This window comes from Phyllostomus hastatus, unplaced genomic scaffold, assembly GCF_019186645.2.
Source record: "Phyllostomus hastatus isolate PE091 unplaced genomic scaffold, TTU_PhHast_1.1 phas_scaffold_501, whole genome shotgun sequence".
NCBI lineage: Eukaryota > Metazoa > Chordata > Mammalia > Chiroptera > Phyllostomidae > Phyllostomus > Phyllostomus hastatus.
In genome coordinates, this window is record NW_025334033.1 from 10643513 (window position 1) to 10667670 (window position 24158).

At 47.7% G+C, this 24158-nt stretch overlaps 1 protein-coding gene across 4 annotated transcripts; it reads right to left on the minus strand.

Annotated features, from left to right (window-relative positions):
* Positions 1–983: 983 nt before the first annotated feature.
* Positions 984–23753, minus strand: CDAN1 (codanin 1). Of its 4 annotated transcripts, none has more exons than XM_045823377.1 (28): positions 23648–23753; positions 22970–23463; positions 22543–22746; positions 22179–22348; positions 21929–22042; positions 21768–21846; positions 21229–21349; positions 20940–21049; positions 20424–20513; positions 19671–19746; positions 18508–18713; positions 8125–8245; positions 7838–7984; positions 7561–7727; positions 7115–7202; positions 6786–6875; positions 6535–6589; positions 6169–6302; positions 5985–6088; positions 5550–5708; positions 5148–5211; positions 4894–4972; positions 4556–4704; positions 3313–3420; positions 3128–3191; positions 2793–2974; positions 2400–2507; positions 984–1749 (listed from the first exon to the last, which is right to left on the minus strand). In XM_045823377.1, exons 1-28 carry the CDS (start codon positions 23735–23737, stop codon positions 1624–1626), a joined length of 3699 nt encoding a protein of 1232 aa, XP_045679333.1. In that variant the 5' UTR covers positions 23738–23753; the 3' UTR covers positions 984–1623. The 4 variants fall into 4 exon arrangements, 3 of the variants coding, with proteins under 3 accessions (XP_045679333.1, XP_045679334.1, XP_045679332.1); XM_045823378.1 differs by having other exon boundaries at positions 2793–2950; positions 22543–22749; XM_045823376.1 differs by having other exon boundaries at positions 22543–22749.
* Positions 23754–24158: the final 405 nt, after the last annotated feature.

A 24158-nucleotide genomic window follows, 5' to 3' on the forward strand; every position in this document is an offset into this window, starting at 1 on the left:
GTTTCTAATAATTGATGGAGAACAGATATATAGAAAGGAACTTAATTAGTTCACCAGCTCATTAGTGCCTCTAATTCCAGTGTTATCTTACTGCTGAGTAGGCCTCAGCATTTAGTAGGGAAACAGTTTCTTGTGCTAAGGTTAACTGAGTGGCCGTTAACCCGTCGTCCGTGGCCCCTCAGGCTTCCTCCTCCACCTGCCCGCCGACCTCACCTCACTCAGAGCTGGGTGTCTGGGACAGCCGCTGCTTCCCTGGGCGCTCCACTTCCCGAGGTAGTGCTTTTGTTCGGCCACTGTAAAGGTGCAGAAAGTTGATTCCCAAGCATTCAGAACTTCCTGAAATTCTATAGTATTAACTGGATTTAAAGGACAAAGATAAAGGACTTTGAAAATGAAGAGATTAAGAAAAATGGGTCAGATGTAGAAACCTGTTAAAGGAGTGCCTGGGATGAGCTGAGAGGAAGGGAAAGGCACAGGCATGGGCAGAAGCCTGAGAACAAAGTGGTCATTAAGAGACAACCCCATGTGATGGACTGAGTGACTCTCCTCACCTCCTTTACTGAGGTCACACAGCAGACAACTCTAGGCTCAAAGACTCTTACCTTTTCCCAAGAAATACACAAGTAGGCACAGAAGAGACTTTGTAGGCCATTTCAACAGGGCTGAGAACCCTCTTCCCCAAAAGCCTGAATCTCTGGCACATTGCCAAGGCAGTGCAGGCTTGGTCAAGTCAATGGGTCATTGTTCCCCCTTACCCCCAGCCCCACCATCTAGGTTAGTACAGAGTACCTAGTGAGTAAAAACCCTGAACCTTTCAAGGGAGTTGCACAGAGTCCAGTATGTTGGCTTCTGTAGCCTGCAGGGCCTCATATGCCAGAACACTTGCCACTAGTACCCTTCGGCCCTGTCAAGCCCCCCTCCAAGCCCACCTGACACGCTGCAGCCTTCTACAGGGAAGAACCGGGTGAAAACAAGACATGACGCCCTCAGTAAAGAGGAGTTTATTTTAAAAAGCTCTAGTGTTCTGGTCCTTGCTTGGCCGCCCCTGGCTGGAGCCAGGGTCAAGGGTTACCTGCAGAGGCCGAAGGAAGGGAGGTGGAAGGCTTCTGTCGGGAGCACCCCACCTCATCTGTTGCGCACTTTTAAGGAGACGGCAGTCCAGCTGCTGGTGAAGAAAATGTAGGCTCCCAAGATTCGTGTTTTAACTTTACTCACAAGTTAGGCCAAAAGTCATCTGCCTCTGTCATGATTTCCCAAACCACAGTCTTGAGAGATGCTGGAATGCAGCAAGGGGGGCTTAAGCCCACTCCCGTCATTCCATCGAGTGTCCAAGTAATAAAAGCCAACTCTTCTGCTCCGGGACTGGAGTCTCTAGACTTTGCCACCATAATCCTGACTCAGGCGAACCCCCCTCCTCCTCCTAGGACTCAGGGTGCCGAGCCTGCAGTCAGTGAGAGGCCACGCAGCCACACGAAGTCCAGTCGCAGATTCAGCTGCTCCTGCACCAGCAAGGGTCGGCAGTGGGCACTTGGTGGCACTAGGCTCTGGGGCCTCTGCCTGAGGCAGACTCAGGCAGGGTTCCAGGCTTCTGCTGAGACGTCAGGGCAGAGCCCCTTCCCAGCCCTAGCTCTGGGCCAGCAGAGTCCCCCGGTTTGGCTGCACCAGCTCACAAGCTTTTAGCTGAGGTTCTGGCACCTGCGGCTCAGCTAGAAACAGGCTGAACAGTGTTGCTAATTCTTCAGAGAAGTCCTGCAACAAGCAGATAACAGAAAAGGCAGACACGTAATTCTGGATGGTTCATCTTTTCTACTAAAAATCCCAAATGTCTTCGTATCTTGTATTTCCTAATGTCTTCTACACTGAAAAGGACTTGAAACCTTGCCCCATTAAGTACCCTAGGGAGCCCAAGTTCCGGCAGGGACAGTAAACTGACCAGAGGCTCAGAACTATCTGCTGAGTACTAATCACCACTTGAGTACTTAATATGCACATTATTTCATCTTGACAAAGCTTAGAATATATAAATTTTTCTCATTTTATGGTTGAACTGATGAATTATTTGCCCTAAATCACAACATTAAGTACTAGATGAGACAAATTTAGGTTATTGATTTTAAAAACCCACTCACTCTGCCATGCTGCTCTCTCACTATACCCGCCTTCCATCTTCCCTTCTTCCACTGACACGGCTCCTCATACAGCAGCTGCTCAAGTGTGAAGAAGGCACATACCAGGACAGCCACTCCATTTTAGGGTGGTCCTGGAGACACCTGACAAAATCCACTGAGCTTTGGAAAACTGCTAAGAATGCCAGGCACCACCACTTGCTCCCTTTCAGGAAAAAAGGGACATATAATACCTGTTCTTTTTCCAGGTAAGGGGAGATGAGGACTTCTTACCTCTGGCCACTGGGCCTCACGGAGGCTGTCCAGGCAGGCCTTTATCTCTCTCCGCCCCATCAGACCTTTCTCTACCAGCTCCCGAAGCAAGAACAGCAGCAGGTCCCACTGCAACACACATGCAGGAGGTGAGGGTGGCTGGGAGGACTACACAGTGACCCTGACTGATACAAAGGACAGAGCTGCAAGGAGGGAAAAGACCTAAGGTTAGCCTCTACAGGAGTCCATTTCAGCACGGAAGGGAAAATGGGGAAACAAAGGAAATGAGCTCATAATGTTTGGGGTGAGAGTGGTACATGTCAGAACATGACCCTAGCAAGACCCCAGAGGGCTAAGAAGCCTGCCTGCCCCCATCCATCCATCCATCCATCCATCCAACCACCTCTGACTCACCTCCCTCGGCCGAGTGTCCGCCAGAAGCCCCACATTTCTTGGGCTCAATAGCAGCTGCAGGGGGACGGGCACCTGAAAGTCGTCCTTCCACAGGGAAAGCAGCATGTGCAGGAGCCTTTGAGCCTGCCCTCTCTCCAGCCAGTGCTGTGCCGGGGGCCCTAGGACAGGAATTTGGTCTGCAACTATGGGGAGAGAGGAAAGCCAAACTTAAAGAAATAGAGGCAGGGTCACCTGGCCAGCCCCCGGGAGGAAGAAGAGCAAAAGATCTCATCTTGCTTATACCCAACCCCGAGATTGGGGGGTCTGGCAAGAGAGTGAGGTGACAGAAGACATACCAAGGAGGGATGCTAACTCCACAGAGCACTTGGCCAGATGCTGTTCGGCAGGTGGGCACAGGAACTGGGGAAAAAGCATGGAGACCGTGGACATTAGCACCATCCTTAGAGTAGCAGCCCTGAGCCAACACCGCTCTGGTTATCGGGCACAGACAAAGATACAAGAGCATCCTGCCACTGCCTACCTGGCGGCACCGCAGTGTCTGGCCCAGATGGCTGAGGAGCTGTTCAAGATGTTCTGGGGATACTGCCTCCTCAGGGTCCCGGGGCCCTGTGGCCACAGAGAGCACATCCTAGAGAAAGCAAGGGTAGAGTGAGGCCACAGAGAATGGGGCTTGGAGTGGGGATCAGCCAGCGGGGAGAGGCAGAAGGAAAAGGAAGGCAGGACCGCTGGGGGAAAAGTGGTCGGGCTGAGGTGCCGTTGGACTGGGGGCTGGGGCAGGACAGCACGGCTGGGAGAAGCAACCAAGTGGACGATGACAGAGGGAACAGATGGAGCAGGTAAGCCGAGGAACATGCTGCCACAGAGTTTGAGATGCCATTCATTTGGGGACAAAGCCACACCTAGCCAATTTCCAGAGAACATCTTATTTTGAAAGAATTTAGGGGAAGCACCCAACTGCATACACACAATATTTTCTATATTTCATGCTTGTTGAGGTTTCAGTACAGAAATTCTCTGTATATTGAAAACCAGTAGCTACTGGCCACTTCACCTTTATTTCTCTCTCCTATATACTCTTTGATTTCAGTCCCTTGTCCACTCCTTCACTCCTACACTACTGTCCTAGAGCAGGGCAAACGAGTAAATAGTTGAGGCTCCGCAGACCGTGAGGTCTGTGTCCCAACTACTCAGCTCTGCTCCGCGGCACTAACACTGCCCTGGGCGGCTCGTGAGCCAACAAAGGTGGCCGTGTTCCAACAACACTTCACCGACAAAACAAGGAGCAGGTTGGACTTGGCCTATGAGCTGTTGCTGACCTTGGATCTTGACAGTATGATTTTTAAAAAATCAAGTTAAAAGCACTGATAGATTATTATTACTGCCTGTAACTAAACAAGTTTCACCTCTCACAAAGAACACTTCTGAAATCGCATGCCAATACCAGGCACCTGCCCCATAAAGACTCTGTAACCGCAGCCCTCCCCATTGCCATCAGTGGAACAGTATCTGGTAAAAAATGTTCGTATCTGCCCTTTCCTCCTCTCAGGTGATTCAAGCACAAAAGTCAAAGAAGAGTAGTCATTAGGAAAGCCCTTCAGTTCAGCCCTGTCCTACCTCATCCCATTCAGTGTCAAACAGAACTCGAGCTAGCTGGACAACACAGAAAGCTGCGACACAAACTGGAGCTGATGTGAAAAAGGAAGAGGCCAGGAAAAGAGCAGGGAGTGGGGGAGAGGAGCCGAAGGGAGTAGGGAGTTGTGTACTTTGATCTCGGAGATGAGGTGGGAGGGGAGGGGAGCATGGTGCTCACAGGCACGGGAGCAGCCCCTCCGCTCCCCCCGGGCAGCCGGTTCAGGACCCTGGGCTCGAAGCATGCGACTCACTGCTGCTTTCACCTCTCGCCTGATCAGCGCTGGAGGTCAGAGGAAGAACAGAAAAGAGGTCACCAGAACAGCCCTGCATGGGCTCACCATGCCCACCCACGCACACCCTTCGCTGTTTCCGGCAGGCTCTGAGTCCCGTCTCCCCCAGATGTCTTCCAGCTTCACGCCAGTCAGCTTCTGAAAAACCTGGCCAGACACTCCTCTTGCCTGGACCTTACCTGTAATGTTGGCTGACAACCAAGTACAGGCCTTCTCTGTTGCAAGCCCCACAGCAATGTTCTCTGCACTGCTTAGCACCTGTGACACAGAGGACTGCAGAGTCAGGGGCTAGGGGACAGCTGAGGATGATGACCAATGCCCAAGGCTGCAACTGACCCTCCCAGTGCCAGCAGCTGCACATGCACGTTCACAAGCGCACAACTCTCCCATACCAACCACCCAGCCCGCTAGCTCCAGGCCTTCTCCTACGTACGGCTGCCGGGGTCTCCTCAGGGAGCAGTGCCCGCACGGCACCAGGGCTCTTTTTTTGGCAGAACCTATAAGAAGACAGAGGAGGTCAGTGATGTCTAGTTAGTTCAGCCTGACTCACAGAAGGATGTGTCCTGAGTGTGCCAATCATGTGAGCGGGAGGGCTCTGCCTCAGGGGGGAACACTGTTAGGCCTCTGGCCCCACCCAGACGCTGGGAGGAATAGGAACCCTAACCACCTACTCTTCCGATATAACTTGGACTTTGGGTTCCCCAAAATTCTACAGCCAAAGACATTTTAAAGAGGAGAAAAAAATAAAAAAAGCAGAGTGGGGAGAAGATATGGAATAAGGAACATGAGTGTAAAAGCTAAGAGGAGAGGGTTCAAACAGACTGGTGTCTCTTACTCCCGCCCCTGGGTCAATGCCTGGGCCCCGTGGGGGCACAGCTGGGAACACAAGATCTCCAACAGCTGGGCTGGATCTCCCCCTTCCTGTCCCTTCGTCACCAGCTGCTCCTGAAGAAGCGATTCTGCCTGGCGCACCAGATCTGCCACCAGCGTGGCCCTGTAGCAGGGACAGCAATGTTTGGAGGTAGTTGGAAGGGTTGAATCAAAAAGGGGCTGCAAATTCAAGGAAATCTGGTCAGAACTAACTTCAAAGAAAGTTAGCAATTTCATCCCCCCTCCCACACCACCCTGGGCTCTGCCCGCCAATCCCTCACAACTGACTTTCCTCAGTTTAGCAACAAAGTATTAAGACTTAAAAGGGGAAAAAAATGGTAAGGGAATGAGACAGGGACCCTCAATACCTCCATTCAGAAACCCCGCAACCCACACTCACTTGATATGTTTGACACAGTTAGAACCAATCCTCTCTGCCACAAACTCCACAGTCCTGCGCAGCGAGGGTGGCTGGTTATGGAAGAAGGCTTGGGCCAGCTGTGCCTATGGGGAGGAGGGAGTAATGCAGTGAAGGATTCCCTTTTCCCCACTGGGTGGCCCCCTACTTCCACCCTGCCCCTCACCTGCAGCCCCTGGGTGGTCCGAGGAGGCTGGGCTCCCAGGCCCGTGGTGGTAGTAGGGGTGATTTTCCTCATGAAGCCCCCACTCCGCCCACTGCTGCCTGATACCCATGAAGCCAGCAATTTGCGGAGCTCTCCTGCATCAGGGAAGACCAAGTGCTTAGTTCCAGAACCCGCCCCCCCAACCCCGCAACCACACATTGAAGCATTTGTGGAGCAAAGAGGCTGAGGAACCTGGGGATTGCCTGACAACAGAACACAACATTAGGGTGTTAGGCCCATGGGGTGCCTTTTGGGTCCTCATGAAGGGACAGGTCAAGGACTAAGGACTGTTTGGTGGGGAGTGGGTGGTGACACAAGTATCCTCACCGATGTAGGGACAGCAAATGTAGAGCAGGTGCTGGTCCACCACAGGCATGCCATCCTGGGGAGGAAACAGGCCAGAACTAGGAAGGCAGGCAGGCTTCTCTTCCCTCCCAGTGTGCCAGAAATGGGACAGTCCGGTCCAAGAACCATAAAGAGTTCAGTCTCTGTCCTGGCTTGTCTCCTCCGGGGCCTCAGACAGCCTGCCTCCTTTGTCCCTGCGGACCCCATGGCCCTGGCTGGACTCCAGCACTTACCAAACTCTGCTCTGAAGTTCTTGTATCCAGCTCAAAGGCATCCAACTGATGCTCTTCCAGAAAGAACAGGTCCTCGGGAACTGTGGGAATCTGACGAGATTGAGCAGTACAAGCTCCAGTCAGCACTCGAGAGCTTCATCACACCTACTTCGTGGTCCAGGCTTTAGGCAACTTTCCTTGGAAACGGTGGTAATTCCCAGACCACCTCTGCACCTTCATTTTCCAGCCCCAACCTTGATCAGACTCGGACATTCTCCCTTCCCCCACCTCCAGCCATAGTAGTTGCCCCCTTCCCTTCCTTTTCCAGCCTGGACCCTCACTCCACCAACCTGGAAAAGCCAGCCCAGGACAGCAAGCAGCAACAGCTTGTTCAGGAAGCACATCTCCCCTTTACCTTCCTTCGACAGAAGCAAGCTCCTAAAAGGTCAGTGAGGGTATCAACTGAATTTGTGCAAAGAAATGAAATGGAGTAAAAGAAAGCCATGGCCGAGAAGGTAATTCTCAAAAGCAGACCAAAAAGAGACTGCTGTCATCCAGGTGACCAGATCTGTCTCCTCACTGCCCCTCCCAGATCTACACTCCCTCCCGGCTGGGCCACAGTGGGAATAGAAAAGGGCAAAAGACAACCCAGTGTCTTTCTTTGTGGCTCAAATCCAGCCTCTCCCCTGAGGGTCCACTATGGCTGTGGTTCCACACAGGAAGCTCTCTTCACAATCAGCAGCCTCAGCAACATTCTCCCCACACTGTTCTTAAGCCGTGCCCTTTCTCCACTCACCGATGTAGGTGCAGCAGGAGAGTGAAGATGCTGCGGTAATAGTCCAGCATGGGAACAATGTGGTCAGCCAGTGAAAGGAACTCCACCAGCCAGGGCACCGTGAGCACCGCTCGGTGGGCCCGCAGCCCCTGCTGCAGCAGAGCTCGTACATCCAGGGCTGGGGGCACCTGGCAGGGCCAGACATCAGTGGGCAGGTCCCCAGGGGCTGAAAAGTGCCCTCTATCTACGGTGTCTTCTGGCTCCTCCCAGCTCCCTCCTTACCAGAGCCCCTATTCACCTGGCTCCTCAGGGCCACAATGGAGTCCTGGAGCTCACGGGTTGGGGGCAGTTCAGGTCCCCGGTATGGAAGGAAAGCCACAAAGCCCAGGAACTTTGCTAGAAGCCTCAGGCTGAGCAGCACCACAGCAAACTGCCTCCGCTCACCCTGCAAGGGGATCAGGGACATAAAAGGTCCTAAGCCCAAGATTTCTTTAAAAAATCCAAATCTGTTACAAAGTTTCTCTTGAAAATACCCCTGCTCTCCTAGGTCAGAACCCCTTCAACTTCCTTGTTCTGCTTTCTAACCTGCCAGTCCACATCCGACTCCCCATCTTCATCACTGGGCTCAGGCTGAGGCAGGACAAGGCTGTTGAGCTCCCGGATCTTCAAACTCAGACTATCCATGAGATGCTGATTAAACTGGAAGCTAGGAAGGGGAGCAAGAAAGAAAAAAAATGGCACTGGAACAGGTGGAAGGAGAACCAGAATAGATAAGAGATGTTCCAGACAGAAAGGCTCAGTGGTGTTGAGAGGGGAAGCCAAGGAGCAATGAGGTTACTCACACGGGTGAAGGGACGAAAACGAGATCTTTCTTTTCCTACCACATAAGGTGGGGCAGGTAAACACTGTGCACACCTCCTCCCATGACCACATCAAAATTACAACTAAATTACAGAATAACCATCACTGAGACCCACCTGAAAACTAGCTCAACAAGAGCTCTGTAACTGAGGATGTAAAGAAGAAGCCACTTTGAGACTGGTAGGAGGGGTGGAGACACTGAACGGGCAGACTCCACCCCATCGTGTGATATTTAAGACTCAGGAGGGCGTTTTGAGGAAGAGGTAGTTGCAGCTACAGTATAGGGCCATCCCGCCTGCTCTTGCTCCTGACTCAGGAAGCTATGCCGTAGCGATGGCTTTTACAGGTACTGGAAAGACCATGGGACCAGAGGAAACAATCACTGAATAAGAATTACTAGAACCATCTGCAACGTGGAGTCTTTGCAGAAGGTGTATGCTGACTTGATCAGAGGTACAAAGGAAAAGAATCTCAAAATGAGAGGACGAGTTCGGATACCTAACAAGATTCTCAGGATCACTACAAGAAAAACTCCCTGCAGGGAGGGTTCTAAGACTTAGGGTCCATGTCAGATGAGGACTCACAAGTGACTCATTGACCTGCACAGCTCTTCTGAGACTGGTAAGCAGATCGCTTCCATCAGTATTGAGCCAGGAGTTGAGTGTGAAGTCACCACTGCAGATGCTTAAATCAACCTTTTTAATAAATTGACTACCAGTAGTTAAAAAAGGAAAAGAAGAGAAAAGAAAAGAGAAAAGAAAAAAAAGAATCAGGAAAGATATTTCAGTTGTGGAGTTCTCTCGTGAGGAATAAGGGATCACAGCCCACACCAGGCTCCCCACACCAGGCTCCCCAGTCCAGGCTCCCAGTGCCGGCAAGAGTCCCCGTAACTCCCGCTGTGGAAACTAGCAGGGATTGTATCCCATTGAGACAAAGGGCTACTGGAGTTCCAGGTGCTCCTCCTTAGGAGCCAGTGCACAGACGTGTTCACTTACAAACTCACCTGCTCTGACTCCAGAGCAGGGGCAGCAGGTAGAAAAGCTCCAGGGCATTCGGAGAGGTACTGAATTTTACTAACTTCAAGGCAAAGGCTAGGGTGGGGGGATCTGGTCAGCTCTGTCTGGGGATGGAAATGCTGGCAGGCACCACTGCTCCTTTGTTGAGCTCAATCCCACCCAGCCAGAAACCTGTGCTCTCCATTATTCAGGGTAATACTGCTCACCCACCCTGGTGATTCCTGAGACCCCATCCCACTCCTACTCACATACCTGGCTCGAGCCACTTCCAGCAGTTTTCCACACAAGTGTCTGCCTTGGCTTACACTGTGAACTTCCCTAAACTCTCTCAAAGGTCCACAAAACCCAAACATGCAGAGGCTGGCCTTGGTGTGCCCTGTACCTCTTGCTAAGTGATCCCAAGCCTGGCACAAACGGCAACTGGTCTGAGCTTGTGCTGTATCTCTCACCAGGTAGCAGCCAGTCTTAAACGGAAGCATGGCTCCACCAAAGTGGCTAAAGCTTAAAACAAGTGGTGGCTAGCCTAAGCACACACTGGGATGCCCACCAAAGGGCCCTAGGGGCAGCTGACCTTGGGTCATAGTATAGCCTCTCCCAAGCACTGCCAAGCCCAGCATAAGCAGTAACCAAATGTAGATCACTCTGTAGCTCCAACCAGGCAGCCCCAAGCCAAGCACAAAGGGCAGCTGACATTGGCCTGAACCAAAGCCCCTTCTAAGAGGTTCCAAAACTAACACACTAGGTGGCTGGCTTCAGATTACAACAGAGCACAGGCCAACCAGCTCCACAAACAACACACTTGAAGGGGAACTTGACTGGTACCAGAGTCCTGCTAAAGTGACTCTTGCTCCATGGGGTCAACTCTCGCAAAAAAAGCTGTCCATTGTAGTGAAGGCCAGCCCGAACAGCCAGCAGAGTGAGGGTTGATCCCAACCCACTGAAGGGCCGACAGCAATCAAGGCTCAACTACATCAGGAAGGCACACACAGCCCACACGAGGGACAGCTCTGCAGCACCCAGCTCAGGTTAATGGGGAGACTGCACCTCTGGGCCTGACAGGATGCATCCTGCGTAATTATGGCCTCTGTGCCAAAACAGGGAGACATGGCAAATCTGCCTAATATATAAGAACAAACATAAAGAGGTAGCCAAAATGAAGAGACAAAAAAAATATCCCAAATGAAACAAATGAAATAACAGGAAAAAGCTACAAAAAAAGAACTAAACAAAACAGAGAAGCAGTTTACCAGATACAGAGTTCAAAACACTGGTTATGGGAAAGCTCAATGCGGCAAGAGGGCCATGGCAGAGGAGGCCAAACAGAGAAGGCCAAGCAGAGACTGACTGTTTTAAACAAAAAGAAACAAGCAAAAACAATGCTCAATGAACATTGGGGAAGAACAGGTGAACCTCAACAAAGAGACAAGAACTATAAAAAAGAGCCAGTCAGCAATGAGAACTACAATAACTGAAATAAACAATATATTAAAGGGAATCAACAGACAACTAAATGAAACAAAGATTGAATCAGTGATCTGGAAGACAAGGTAGAGAAAAACACCCATTCAGAACAGAAAACATAAAGAAATTTTTTTTAGTTTAAGGGACATCTGGGACAACAACAAGGGTACCAACATTCACATCATGAGGGTACCAGAAGGATAAGAGAGCAAGCGAGGAATTAAAAATCCAGTTGAAGAAATAATGATTGCAAATTCTCCTAACCTGGTGATGGAAACAGACATACAAGTGCAGGAAGCACAGAGAGGCCCAAATGATATGAACCCAAAGAGGCCAACACAAGACATCAAAATTAAAATGTCAAGGGTTAAAGATAAAGACAGAATCTTAGAAGCAGCAAGAAAAAAATGGTTAATTAGTCATTTTTTAATGGGAGCCCCCAAAGACTATCAGCTAATTTCTTAACAGAAACTTTGCAGGCCAGAAGAGATTGGCAAGAAATATTCAAAGTGAAGAAAATCAAAGACCTAAAAATATATTACCCAGCAAGGCTACCATTTAGAATCAAGTGATAAAGAATTCCCTAGACAAGAAAAAGCAAAAAATATTCATCACAACTAAACTAGTATTACAGGAAATGTTAAAAAGACTTAAGAAAAACTGAAAAGATAAAAATATGAATAAAAAACAGGAAAGAAAAAATTCTTACTGACAAAGACAAAAAAGCAGTGTATCAACCAACTCTAAGTCTAGTACAAAGGTTAAAAGGCAAAAGTAGGAAGATCATGTGTAATTGCAACAATAAAAAATATATACAATCACATACAAAAAGAAGTAAAAAAGTAATGACAAAATCATAAATGTAATAAATAAGGATGGGGTGAGTAAAAATTTTAGTGGTGATTTTAGAGTATGTTTAAACTTAAGTGACCATCAACTTAAAATAGACTGCTATAAACACTATCTGGTATACATGAAGCACATGTTAACCAAAATCCAAAAGTCTGTACGAGATATACAAGATATAAAAAGAAAGGAATTCATATATGACACTATAGGAAGTCATCAACATATAATAGAGGAAGAGAGTAAGAAAGGAACTGCCCTGGCTAGTGTGGCTCAATGGACTGAGCGCTAGCCTACGAACCAAAGGGTCGCCAGTTCAATTCCCAGTCAGGGCACATGCCTGGGTTACAAGCCAGGTCCCCAGTTGGGGGGCACTGTGAGAGGCAACCACACTTTGATGTTTCTTGCCCTCACTTTCTCCCACCCTTCCCCTCTGTCTAAAAATAAATAAATAAAATCTTTAAAAAAAGGAACAGAGAATAACTACAAAAGCCATCAGGAAACAATAAAATGTTGTGATAACTATATAAAATTAAGACCAGAACATATGCTGTCTACAGTAGACCTACTTCAGATTTAAAGACATACACAAACTGAGATGGAAAAGTTTTCATGGAAATGGCAATGAAAAAAGCTGGGGTAGCAATACTTAGACAAAATAGACTTTTAAACAAGGGCTGTAACAAGACACAAAGAAGGGCTTATCATTTCATGATAAGCAGATCAATCCAATCAGAGGGTATAACCCTTGCAAACATCTATGCAACTAATGTAGGAGCACCTAAATATATAAAGCAAATATTGATGGATATGACTGTGTTGATGGCAATACAGTCATAGTAGGGGATTTTAACACTCCATAGACATCAATGGATATATATGTTCTGGACAGAAAATCAACAAGGAAAGTGGCCTTAACTGAAATACTAGGCCAGATGGATTTAATTGGTATTTTCAGAGCATTTCAACCCAAAGCAGAATATACATCCTTTTCAAGTGCACATGGAGCATTTTCCAGGACAGACTAAAGGCCACAAAACAAGTCTCAGTAAATTTAAGAGTGAAAGCATACCAAGATCTTCTCTGGCCACAATGGTGTGAAACTATAAATTAATTACAAGACGAAAACTGAAAAAACACACAAACACATGGAGGCTAATCACATGCTACTAAAAAATTAATGGGTTAAAAATGAGATCAAGGAAGAAATCAAAAGACACACCTTTTTACAAATGAAAATGAAAACATAAATGACTCAAAAATCTGTGGGACACAGACAAAGCAGATCTATTGGGAAAATTCAGAGCGTTACAAGTCTATATTATGAAACAAGAAAAGTCTGAAATAATCTAACCTCACACATGGAGAACTAGAAAACAAAACCCAAAGGGAGTAGAAGGAAGGAAATAATAAAGATCATAACAGAAATAAGTGAAATTGAGTCTCCAAAACTATTGAGAAAAATCAAACCAAGAGGTATTTCTTTGAAAAGATAAACACAAAACAGACAAAAAAAAAATCAATAAACCTTTAGCTGGACCACCAAAAACAATGGGAGGAGTCAAATAAATAAATGCAGAAATAAAAGTGACAACCAACACCACAGAAATACCAATGATTGTCAGAAAATACCACAAACAATCATGTGTGAAAAAATTGGACTACCTAGAAGAATCAGATGAATTTCTAGAAACACACAAACTTCCAAGGCTGAATCAGGAAGAAACAGATATTTTGAACAGACTGAACTACTAACAATATCGAATCAGTAATCAAGAAACTTCCAACAAACAAAAGCCCTGGACCAGATGGCTTCACAAGACGAGTTTTACCAACCATTCAAAGAAGAATTAATGCCTATACTCAAACTATTCTAAAAAGTCAAACAGGAGGGTGGGGGAGTGTGGGGGGTGGAGGGGAGAAGGTCCCAAACTCATTTTGTGAGGCCAGCATTATCCTGATACCAAAACCAAAGACACTACAAAAAATGAAAATCATAGGCTGATAGCTCTGATGCACATGGATGTAAAAATCCTCAACAAATATTAGCAAATCAAATTCAGCAATAACTTAAAAAGATCATACATCATTATCAAGTGGGAGTTATTCCTGGAAGCAAGGTTAGTTAAGTATCCATAAATAAATTTGATACACCACAAAACAAAAGTCAGGATAGAAATCATATGGTATTATCAATATCAACAGGAAAAGCATTTGACAAAATCCACCATCTACTTATGATAAAAACTCTCAGAAAAGTGAGATTAAGGGGACATACCTCAACATAATAAAGGCCATATATGATGAACTCCCAACTAACATCATCCTCAACAGTGAAAATCTGAAAGCTCTTTCTTTAACATCAGGAAAAAGACAAGGATGTCCACTTTCACCACTTTTATTTAACACAGTATTGGAAGTCCTAGCCACAGCAATGAGACAAAAGAAAGAAAAGGCACTCAAATTGGAAAGGAAGAGGTAAAACTGTCATTTTTTGCAGATGACATGATACTCCACATAAAAAAATCCTAAAGATTCCATCAAAGAATTATTAGAATAAATGAACTCAGTAAAGTATCAGGATACAAAAATTAATGTTGACATCAGTTTGACTTTTATACACCAATAACAAACTATAAAAAAAGAGAATTGAAAAAACAATCCCATTTACAATTGCATCAAAAAGAATAAAATAGCTCTGGCTGGTGTGGCTCAGTGGACTGAGCGCCAGCCTGCAAACCAAAGGGTCACCAGTTCGACTCCCAGTCGAACACATGCCTGAGTTGTGGGCCAGGTCTCTAGTAGGGGACACGGAAGAGGCAACCACATATTGATGTTTCTCTCCCTCTTTCTCCTTCCCTTCCCCTCTTAAAAAAAAAAAAAAGAAGAAGAAGAAACTTAGGAATAAATTTAACCAAAGAGGTAAGAGACCTGCCTGTACTCTAACAACTGTTTAAGACAGTGAAGAAAGAAACTGAACATACAAATAAATGGAGTATATACCATGCTCATGGATAGGGAGAATTAACACCATTAAAGTGTCCACACTATCCACGGCTATCTAACAGATTCGATGCAATTCCTATCAAAATATCAATGGCATTTTTCCACAGAACCAGAGTAATTCTAAAATGTATATGGAACCACAAAAGATCCCAAATAGTCACAGTAATCTGGAGGAAGAACTAAATTGGAGGTATCACGCTACCTGATATCAAACTATACTACAAGGCTGCAGTAGTCAAAACAGGTTGGTACTAGCATAAAAACAAACATATGGATCAATGGAACAGAACAGAGCCCAGAACTAAATCCAAGCATCTATGGTCAATTAATCTATGACAAAAGAGGCAAGAATATATAATGAGTTAATGACTGTTTCTTCAATATATGGTATTGAGAAAATTGGACAGATCCATGCAAATAAATAAATAAAAGAGAAACTGGATCACATTCTTACACCACATACAAAAATAAACTCAAAATGGATTAAAGATTTAAATGTAAGACCTGAAACCACAAACTCCTAGATAAAAAACAGGCAATAAACTCTTTGACATCACTTTTAGCAATATTTTTTTGGTATGTCTCCTTTAGCAAGGGAAACAAAAGAAAAAAATTAAACTACATCAAACTAAAAGGTTTTTTGCATAGTGAAGAAAATCATTAGCAAAACAGAAAGACAACCTACTGAAAGGGAGAAGGCATTCACCAACACCACACCTGACAAAGGGTTAACACCCGAAATATATAATGAACTCATACAACTGAACACCAAAAAAACCAAACAACCCAATTAAAAAATGGGCAAAGGACCTGATCAGGTCTTTCTCCAAAGAGGACATACAGCCAATAGACACAAGAAAAGATGTTCAAACTTAATTATCAGGGAAATGCAATTTGTTTATTTTAATTTTTTAAAGTATTATTGCATTGACTATGCTATTAGAGTTCTTCCAATTTGTACTCCTTTAGCCCCGCTCCGCCATGCACCCCTCAACCCTCCAGCATTCCTCCCCTTAGTTCATGCCCATGGGTTGTACATATAAGTTCTTTGAATTCTTTGTTTCTTATACCATTTTTTACCTCTCCCCATCTATTTTATGTCTACCAATTATGCTTCTTCTTCCCTGTACCTTTCCCCCCCATTCCTCCCCTCCCCCTCCCCACTGAAAACCCTTCATGTGATGTCCATTTCTCTGATTCTGTTCCTGTTCTGGTAATTTGCTTAGTTTTTGTTTATGCTGTTTTTCTGTTTTTTAGGTTCATTTGTTGGTAGTTGTGAGTTTGTTGTCATCTTACTGTTCAAAGTTTTTGATCTTCAATTTCTTAGATAAGTCTCTTTAACATTTCATAAAATAAGGGCTTGGTGATGATGAACTCCTTCAACTTGACCTTATCTGGGAAGCACTTTATCTGACCTTCCATTCTAAATGAAAGCTTTGCTGGATAGAGTAATCTTGGATGTAGGGTTTTGCCTTTCATGACTTGGAATACTTCTTTCCAGCCCCTTCTTGCCTGTAAGGGTTCTTTTGAGAAATCAACTGATAGTCTTTTGGGCACTCCTTGGTAGGTAATGCTCTCCTTTCCTCTTGCTGCTTTTAAGATTCTCTCATCTTTAATCTCGAGTAACTTAGTGACGATGTGCCTTGGTGTGTTCCTCTTTGGGTCCAACTTCTTTGGGACTCTCTGCACTTCCTGGAAGTCTATTTCCTCTGCCAGACTGGGTAAGTTTTCCTCCATTATTTGGTCAGATTTCTTGCTGTTGTTCTTCTTCTGGAATCCCTATAATTTGGGTATTGGAATATTTAAAGTTGTCCCAGAGGTTCCTAAGCTTCTCTTCATTTTTTAAAATTCTGTCTTCATTCTATTCCAATTGGATGTTTATTTCTTCCTTTTGTTCCAAATAGTTGATCTGAGTCCTGGTTTCCTTCCTGTCACTGTTGTTCCCTGAATATTTTGCTTTATTTTACTTTGGGTATCTTTCATTTGTTCTTTTGTTTTTTGACCAAGTTCAATCAGTTCTGTAAGCATTTTGATTACCAGGGCTTTAAACTCTCCATCAGATAGGTTGGCCATCTCCTCATCACTTAGCTTTCTTTCTGGAATTTTGATTTGTTCTTTCATTTGGGCCATATTTCTTTGTCTTGGCACAGCAGTTAAATTGTAAAGGGGCGGAGCCTTAGGTATTCACCTGGGCAGGGCAACCCTGTTTGTTTCGCTGTGGGGCTGTCTGTGGGGGAGGGGCCAGAGAGGGAAGAATGCAGCTTGCCTGCTAGGCTCTAGCCCACTTTCCAACAATCTCGTGTGAGACTGGGAGTTTCTCCCAACACAGCAACCCCTGCATAGTCCACAGCCAGGTCTGAGTCTCACTTTCCTGTTCAGTCAGCCCTGACGGCGGGGTCCATAGCCTCCCAGCAGCCAGCCTTGCCCACACGGTCCACTGCCTTGCGGTGGGTTCTCTCAGTCCACCCGTCTTACTGGTCTGGTTGACTTTCTGTAATTCCTTGGTTGTCGGAGTTCCATGCAGTTTGATTTTCTGGCACTTCTGGTTGTCTATTGATTTTAGATTGGTTGTTACCCTCCTTTTGGTTATGCGAGGAAGCAAAGGGTTTCTTTCTACCTATGCCTCCATCTTAGCCGGAACTCACATTTATAGCGGGAAATGAAATTTAAAGCCCAAATGAAATATCACCTCACACCTTTCAGAATGGCTATCAACATGAAATCCACAAACAAGTGGTGACAAGGATATGCAAAAAGGGAACCCTCATACACTGCTTGTGGGATTGTAAACTGGTGTAGCCATCAAGTAAAACAATATGGAGGTTCCTTAAAAAAATTAAAAAAGAAATCCAAAACACTGCAGCATTATTTACAAATGCCAAGTATGAAAGCAACCTAAGTGTCCATGATAGAAGAACGGATAAAGAAGATGCGCTGCAGCCCCAGCCGGTGCCCCAGGCTGGAGTGTTGTTCCACACACCAGAAAGGCGTGGGTTTGGTCCCTGGCTGGGACACATGCTGGGGTCATGGGCTCAATTCCTGGCCAGGGTGTGTGCAAGAGGCAACTGATAAATGTTTCTCTCTCACAGACACATTTCTCTCTCTTCCCTTCCTCTCTCTAAAATTAATAAATATACTCTCAGGTGAGGATAAAAAGAAAGATGTGATAGATATACAGATGGAATATTAGTCATAAAAAAAGAACGAAATCTTGCCATTTGTGACAACATGGATGCAGCTAGAGGGTATTATACTAAATGAAGTCAGACAAACATAAATAAAACTGAAAAGAACTTATACAAAGAGCAAATTGATGGTTGCTACATGGGAGGGGTGTTGGGGATATGGGCAAAAAAGGTAAAGGAATTAAGAAGTATAAATTGCCAGTTATAAAAATAGTCACAGGGATGTAAAGTACAGCACAGGGAACACAGTCAATAATATTGTGATAACTATGTATGGCTTCAGGTGGGCACTAGACTTAACCAGGTGATCACTTTGTAAGTTACACACATTTCTAACCACTATGCTGAATACCTGAAACTAATCTAATATGTAATGTCAAATGTAAAAGTTGAAAAACAAAGAAATAAAAATTAATTTTAAAAAAGAATAAGAAGGAAAACGGAGACAGAAAGTGAGAGCTAGAAGGAACCTGTATATCCCTTGGTCCCACTCTGTACACTGCAGACAAAGGAGAGAGAACTGTCTGCCCTTCTGGGAAGACAAACCTCTCCTGGCCTGTGCCCCACTCCCTGCAAGAGAGAGGAACCTTTACCTGCTGGCACTCAGGATGAAGTCCCTGAAGAATCCCTGACAGCCTGGGAAGGAGGGTGGTGGACAGGGTCCCCCGCTGCTCTGAGGAGCTGCAAGCCGTTCCTGTAGGCGCCTCAACCGGCCCAACTTGTCAGCTCCAAGCATACTTAACACATCTGGAGCCTCACCCAAGATAGTGCCCCCAGCACCACCGGGACTCTGACACATCTGGGGCAGTGAGGAGAAAAGAAATAAAAATACCAGTAAGGTTTTCTGGAAAGAAGGACTGAACAAAATAAATAAGAAGTAATAAACATTAATAGAATGCCAACCCTCTATCAGGTGCCATAGATACATTTTTGAGGTAGGGATTATGTCCTTGTTTTACAGGTAAAGAAAATGAAACTGCAAGATTAAACATCTGAGCCCTGGCTGGCGTAGCTCAGTGGATTGAGCACAGGATGCAAACCAAAGTGTCACAGGTTCGATTCCCAGTCAGTTCACATACCTGAGTTGCAGGCCACGCCCCCCAGCAACCGCACATTGATGTTTCTCTCTCTCCCTCTTTCTCCCTCCCTTCCCTCCCTAAAAATAAATAAATAAAATATTAAAAAAAAAAGATTAAACATCTGACTAGGGCAGGGCTGGCAGACTCATTTTCGCCGGGGGCCACATCAGCCTCACAGTTGCCTTCAAAGGGCCAAATGTAATTTTAGGACTGTATAAATGTAACTACTCCTTAACAGTTAAGCAAGAGCTTGGTGCTGCCATGGGGTAGAAACAAGGTAGAGGACTGGATTTGGCCCGCGGGCCTTGTGTTTGCCACCTGCAGCCTAGGGTCAATAGAACTAGGATCTGAAACCAGACCCACCTGAGTCTTAAGCCCACATTCTTTCTACCATGCAGAAAAGAAGGGCAAGGAAGTAGTGAGAGGCTGAAGGTAGGCAGGAAGCTACACGGCATGAGAGGAGGCCAGGCAGGTGTGGGTGCAGGGTGTGGGAAAGAGCACCCTGGTTCCTCTCTGGCTGCCTGAGTTTCAACCACCACTCAAGAAGGAGAACTCCTGTTCAAACTCCAGCCCAGGACCCACCTGGCTGCCTGCTCTATCCCACAGCACCAGCCATTACCTGGCTGTCTATAACGCCTACTGGTCACTGTAGATTAATCTCCTGCTGGGGCTATTACCTGGAGAAGTTGTTTTTGGAAAAGCCGAACAAAATGACTGTGGCTGCAAGCTGCAGAGAGTTGACCCATCATGGCTCTGAGGAATAAGAGGCAGGAATGGAGTGTGAGGAAGGAGGCAGGGGGCAGATCTGACAGAACAAGCCGCTGCTTGGGCCTTACAGACCTTTCCCAGGCCCTTTGAGCAGACCTCTGCTACAGCTGGCCAGCACAAGCATGCAGGAAACGGTAAGGGACACTTTCCCCAGTAGTGAGATCCCTTCAAGGCTAGAGATGCACTTAGCTAAACAAGAAACAATATCACCCCTCTAATCTTTAGTCCACACTGAAAGCCAGTGAGCATCATGACCCATGAGGAAGATCACTGGGCAGAGGATATGCTTTCTGCATCCTATTATCTAGCTATGCAAAGATATCAGAATTCCAAACTAGACGATGGAGAAAATGGGGTCGGGAAGAGCCTAAACAGTAACTTGGGCCAAAACTCAAGCAACCTACAGCAAGGGCTTTGCACTTTTCCAAGCATTCACCACCACAGAACAACTCTAAGTCATCGCTGAGGTGAAGGAGCTGGAAAGACAACCCCTTCAAGGAGAGGCAGAGTTGGCAATAACTGGAGAGATTAAGGAGGAAAGAAGATAACAACTTCAGGGTGGAAGCAGTGGGAGAAAAGTGTTCCTGCCATCAGCTACACAAGCACCACTGAGCTGCTCGCTGCTGGAAGCAGGACAAGGTGACCAGCGTTTGAGCACCTACCTGATCCTGCTGCCCAAGCCCTTCTCAAAATCCCAGCCAGGCTCCTCATGGCGATCTTCCCACTCTCGAAGCACCTCGTAGAACACATCCCTGACAGACACACAAGAATGCCTGGTGCACTGAGGCACAGCTGGTCTCATTCCCAGCTGACCTAACTTATTCACACAAGCACCTTTCCTAGCTCAGAAGAACTGAGGACAGGACTTCCCATAGCCTGTTCCTATGTTCTCCAATGTGCTCTATAGGATGATTATGCTATAACCAAGCAGCAGCACACCACATGCTGGATGTACTTCTGCAGGGTCTGAGAGTTGATCCAGCTCTTTCCTGACTGAGAACCCTGTGACTAAGATCAAACACCTATGAGAAGGCTGCTAAGGTCAGAGTTTCAAGTCTATGGGCATAAAACACCTGTTAGTATCAAACTTCTGGTTTCTATGAAAATGACATAGGTTGCCTATCACAGAGTAAAATGTGCCCTCACCCCCGACCCTCCAAATTCCCTTTTCTTATCACCTCTGTTTTTTAAAAGTATGAAAGGCTCGGTCACTGGAGAAGTTTGCACGATTGTCAGTTTCTGGCTGAAAGGAGACAGCTTGAACAGAGGGTGGCATCGCCAGAGAAACCTAGAATATGGCAGTGACATTAGGAAGAGAGAAGCCTGCATACTCAGAAAACTTCACCCCCATATTCTTGTGCAGAGTTAGACCACAGGACAGTAGTGGGGTATGAGCTGGGCTGCCTGAATTATGAGACCGGGAAGGGTCAGGTCTGGGCCAGTAGGCATCTAAGATGGGGTCAGTACCTTGGCAACACTGCCCTCGTAGGCAGCTCGAAGGCGGCCTTGCAGGGCTGGTGAGAAGCACAGCAGTCGCTCATTCTCAGCTAACAACTTCAAGGTCCCTTTGTCCAGGTAGGAGAGAACTCTACAGGGTCAAGAGCACATATGACTGAGAATGGGACACACACTTCAAATAAGAAGTGGCACCTGCATACCACACAGAGTATGGAGCATGGAGCCGGCCGGAAAGGCAAAACCACAGGCCAAGGATTAAAGGTAACGGAGGTAAAAGCAGAAGATATGAGACCTTCTGGAGCAGAGTGGAAGAGAACACGACAGGAACATGGACATCAACCCAAAGGTCAGTCACCAAGACCACAGTGGGCAGCCTGATCCTTTCACGGGCTAAATTCGTAGGCCTGACACAAAATTAAAGGGTTACATGTAGGGAAAGGTCCATGTCACTGCACACTTGTGATAAGCACAAGCCCATACCCCAAATGGCCAGAGCACCAAGTGGAAAATGGGGATAAGGCTCATGTGCCTCAGCTAAGGAAACTCACTGAAACTGATGCTCCAAAACCTGCACTGCAAAGAAGACACAATCGTGGACACTCTGGAATAGTGGGCTTTCCAGGGAATCTAGAAGGATAACATTAAGTTGTCAGGTAAGAATTATTCTCTCTCCAGACCCCATTTCTCAAAAAGAGGCTTGCTCACTGACCTAGGGTTCCTGGACTAGGCTCAGGCTCACTGTCTTTGGCAGCCACCATCCTCCGGGCAGTAAGGAGCTGAAGAACGAAGAAAAGCTCCAAGAAGAGATTTGGCACCAGGTTTTCTGGATATAAAAAGAAATCGCAGCACATTGGGCACCATTCAGAACCAAAACTCAGTTCTACATGACTTATCGATTCCCTTACCCTATAGTTTTACAAGTATTTCCCTCCACTCCAGTGCTCTTTGCTGTCACTCACCTGCAATGCATGAAGAGTAGACAAGGGCCACCAGTTCCAGGCGCTGGCGGGAAGACACTTTAGCAGGGTCAGCAGGTTCAGCTGTGAGGTTTCCTGTCCTGGTGGGAAGCGAAGATCCCAATTCTGGGATGGGACAGGTGGAAGCAGGTGACTGCTGCAGCTGCTTAGAGCTATTGGAGATAAAGAGATGTCATGAGCAGTCAGCCTGGCTTCCCCTCCACAGCCACACTCAGGTTCCTCCAGAGAGGGCACCCGCACCCCAGAACAGACCCAAGGTTCCCAGAGGGCAATTAATCCCAGGGAAAAGCCTTGGAGAACCCCCACAGGAAGGAAACTAACATCCCAGGGAGCCGCAAGGCCCTACCGCTCCTTCCTGAGCATCTCCCGCTCTTCTTGCAGACTTCTGCACCCTGGGGGAAGGCCATGGCCCCAAGGGCTGGAGTCCAGGGCTGAGGGTTGGGAACTGGGGACACAGTTGATTGGCGGTGTAGTGAAACAGGTCTTGGGCTTGGAGAGTGACCGCTCTTCGCTCACCGGAGTTGGGTTGATCCGGCGTGAAGGCTTCGTTCTGCTAAGAGTAGCCACAGGTTTTCTAAAATTCCCATCATCAAACATCCTCACAACAGCTGGAGCCCTTGCAACACCCCCCCCCCCCCATCGTTGTAGTTATCTCATCCTCAACATTCTAGCTATTCCCACGCTCTTCTGAGGAGCGCCCAGCCCTAATTTATTGACTCCCCTAGCACAGTCTTCCCACCACCCATCTCCTAGATGAGAGGGCTGATTCTCACCCTGCAGAGCCGGTGGGAACCGAGCCTACTGGAGGGAACTCCTCCAGGTTGCTGAGGTTTGGCGGATGAGAGCGCGAGAGGCTGGGGCTGCCGGGACTGCCACAGGCCCTAGGCCTCCGGCCCCCTGCCCAGAACAGGCTCTCCCCGCTGACCCCCTCCTCTAGGCTCCCGGGGCCGCGGCCACCTCGCTCGCGGGCTAGCCCCAGGCCCCGCCTCCTGCCCCCACGGCGGGCCGAAGAGGCCTCGGCGGCGGCGGCGGCGCTCGAAGTCTCGGTGGAAGGGAAGAGCTGGCTGCGCGCCCCGCGGCCTCCCCGCGGCGGGCCCCCAGGCCTCCCTGGCAGTGCTGCCGTGGAGCCCTGGACCTTAGCGGGGGTTGGGGGGCCCTGCGGGAGGACACGGCTGCTCTGCTCCCTCAAGAAGTTCAGCAGGAACGGCACGAATTCTTTCCGTAGGGGCAGGAGTGAGTTCAGCGCGGCCGCCTCTCCGGGGTCATCCTGAGGGAAAGGCGGCGAAAGGGTCAGCTGCCAGCCCGGGGCCACGAGCAGCACAGCGGCCCCCAGTTGGAGCGCACTCGGCCCGGGCTGACAGCCAGTCACCCAGAGAAAGGGGACCTAAGAGGTGGTGTCTCCCGCAGAAAGTAGATTCTGGTCAGGTCTGGGGGCGTGTCGACATCGTTACCTCCGAACTCTTGGCGCCGCGCGCGATCCACCGCACGGCAGCTGCGACCGACAACTCCTCCCGCAACAGCGACTCCAAAACGGCCGCCATACCGGTCCGGGCGCTCCAGGGCGATTGCGCAGGCGCTAGCGCGCCGCGGGCGGCCAAGGAGGGGCGGGGCTAGCGCCGAAAGGCGGCTGTTGGGTCTCGGGGTGGGAGGACGGGGCGGAGGGGTGGGGCCGGGCCTGGCTGGGCCGCGGGACTTCCCCGAACTGAAGCTTTGCTTTGGCCGCCAGTCTGGGCTGCGGCTGGGTCAGCAGGCCCGGACCACTGGCCCTGCAGTCTGCAAAGTGCATCCGCACCGCTCTGGGTGAGCCCTGGGCCGGGATGTCCTGCCGGTGGGGCCGACCTGCCGTGGACGCAGCAGGAAAGACAGAAGGGTCGGAGACCGGCCAGACGGTAAAGGTGAACAAAATTCTGCCGTGAGAGGGCCTGCCTATACCTTCCTCGATAAGCACATTTTTTTTTCTTT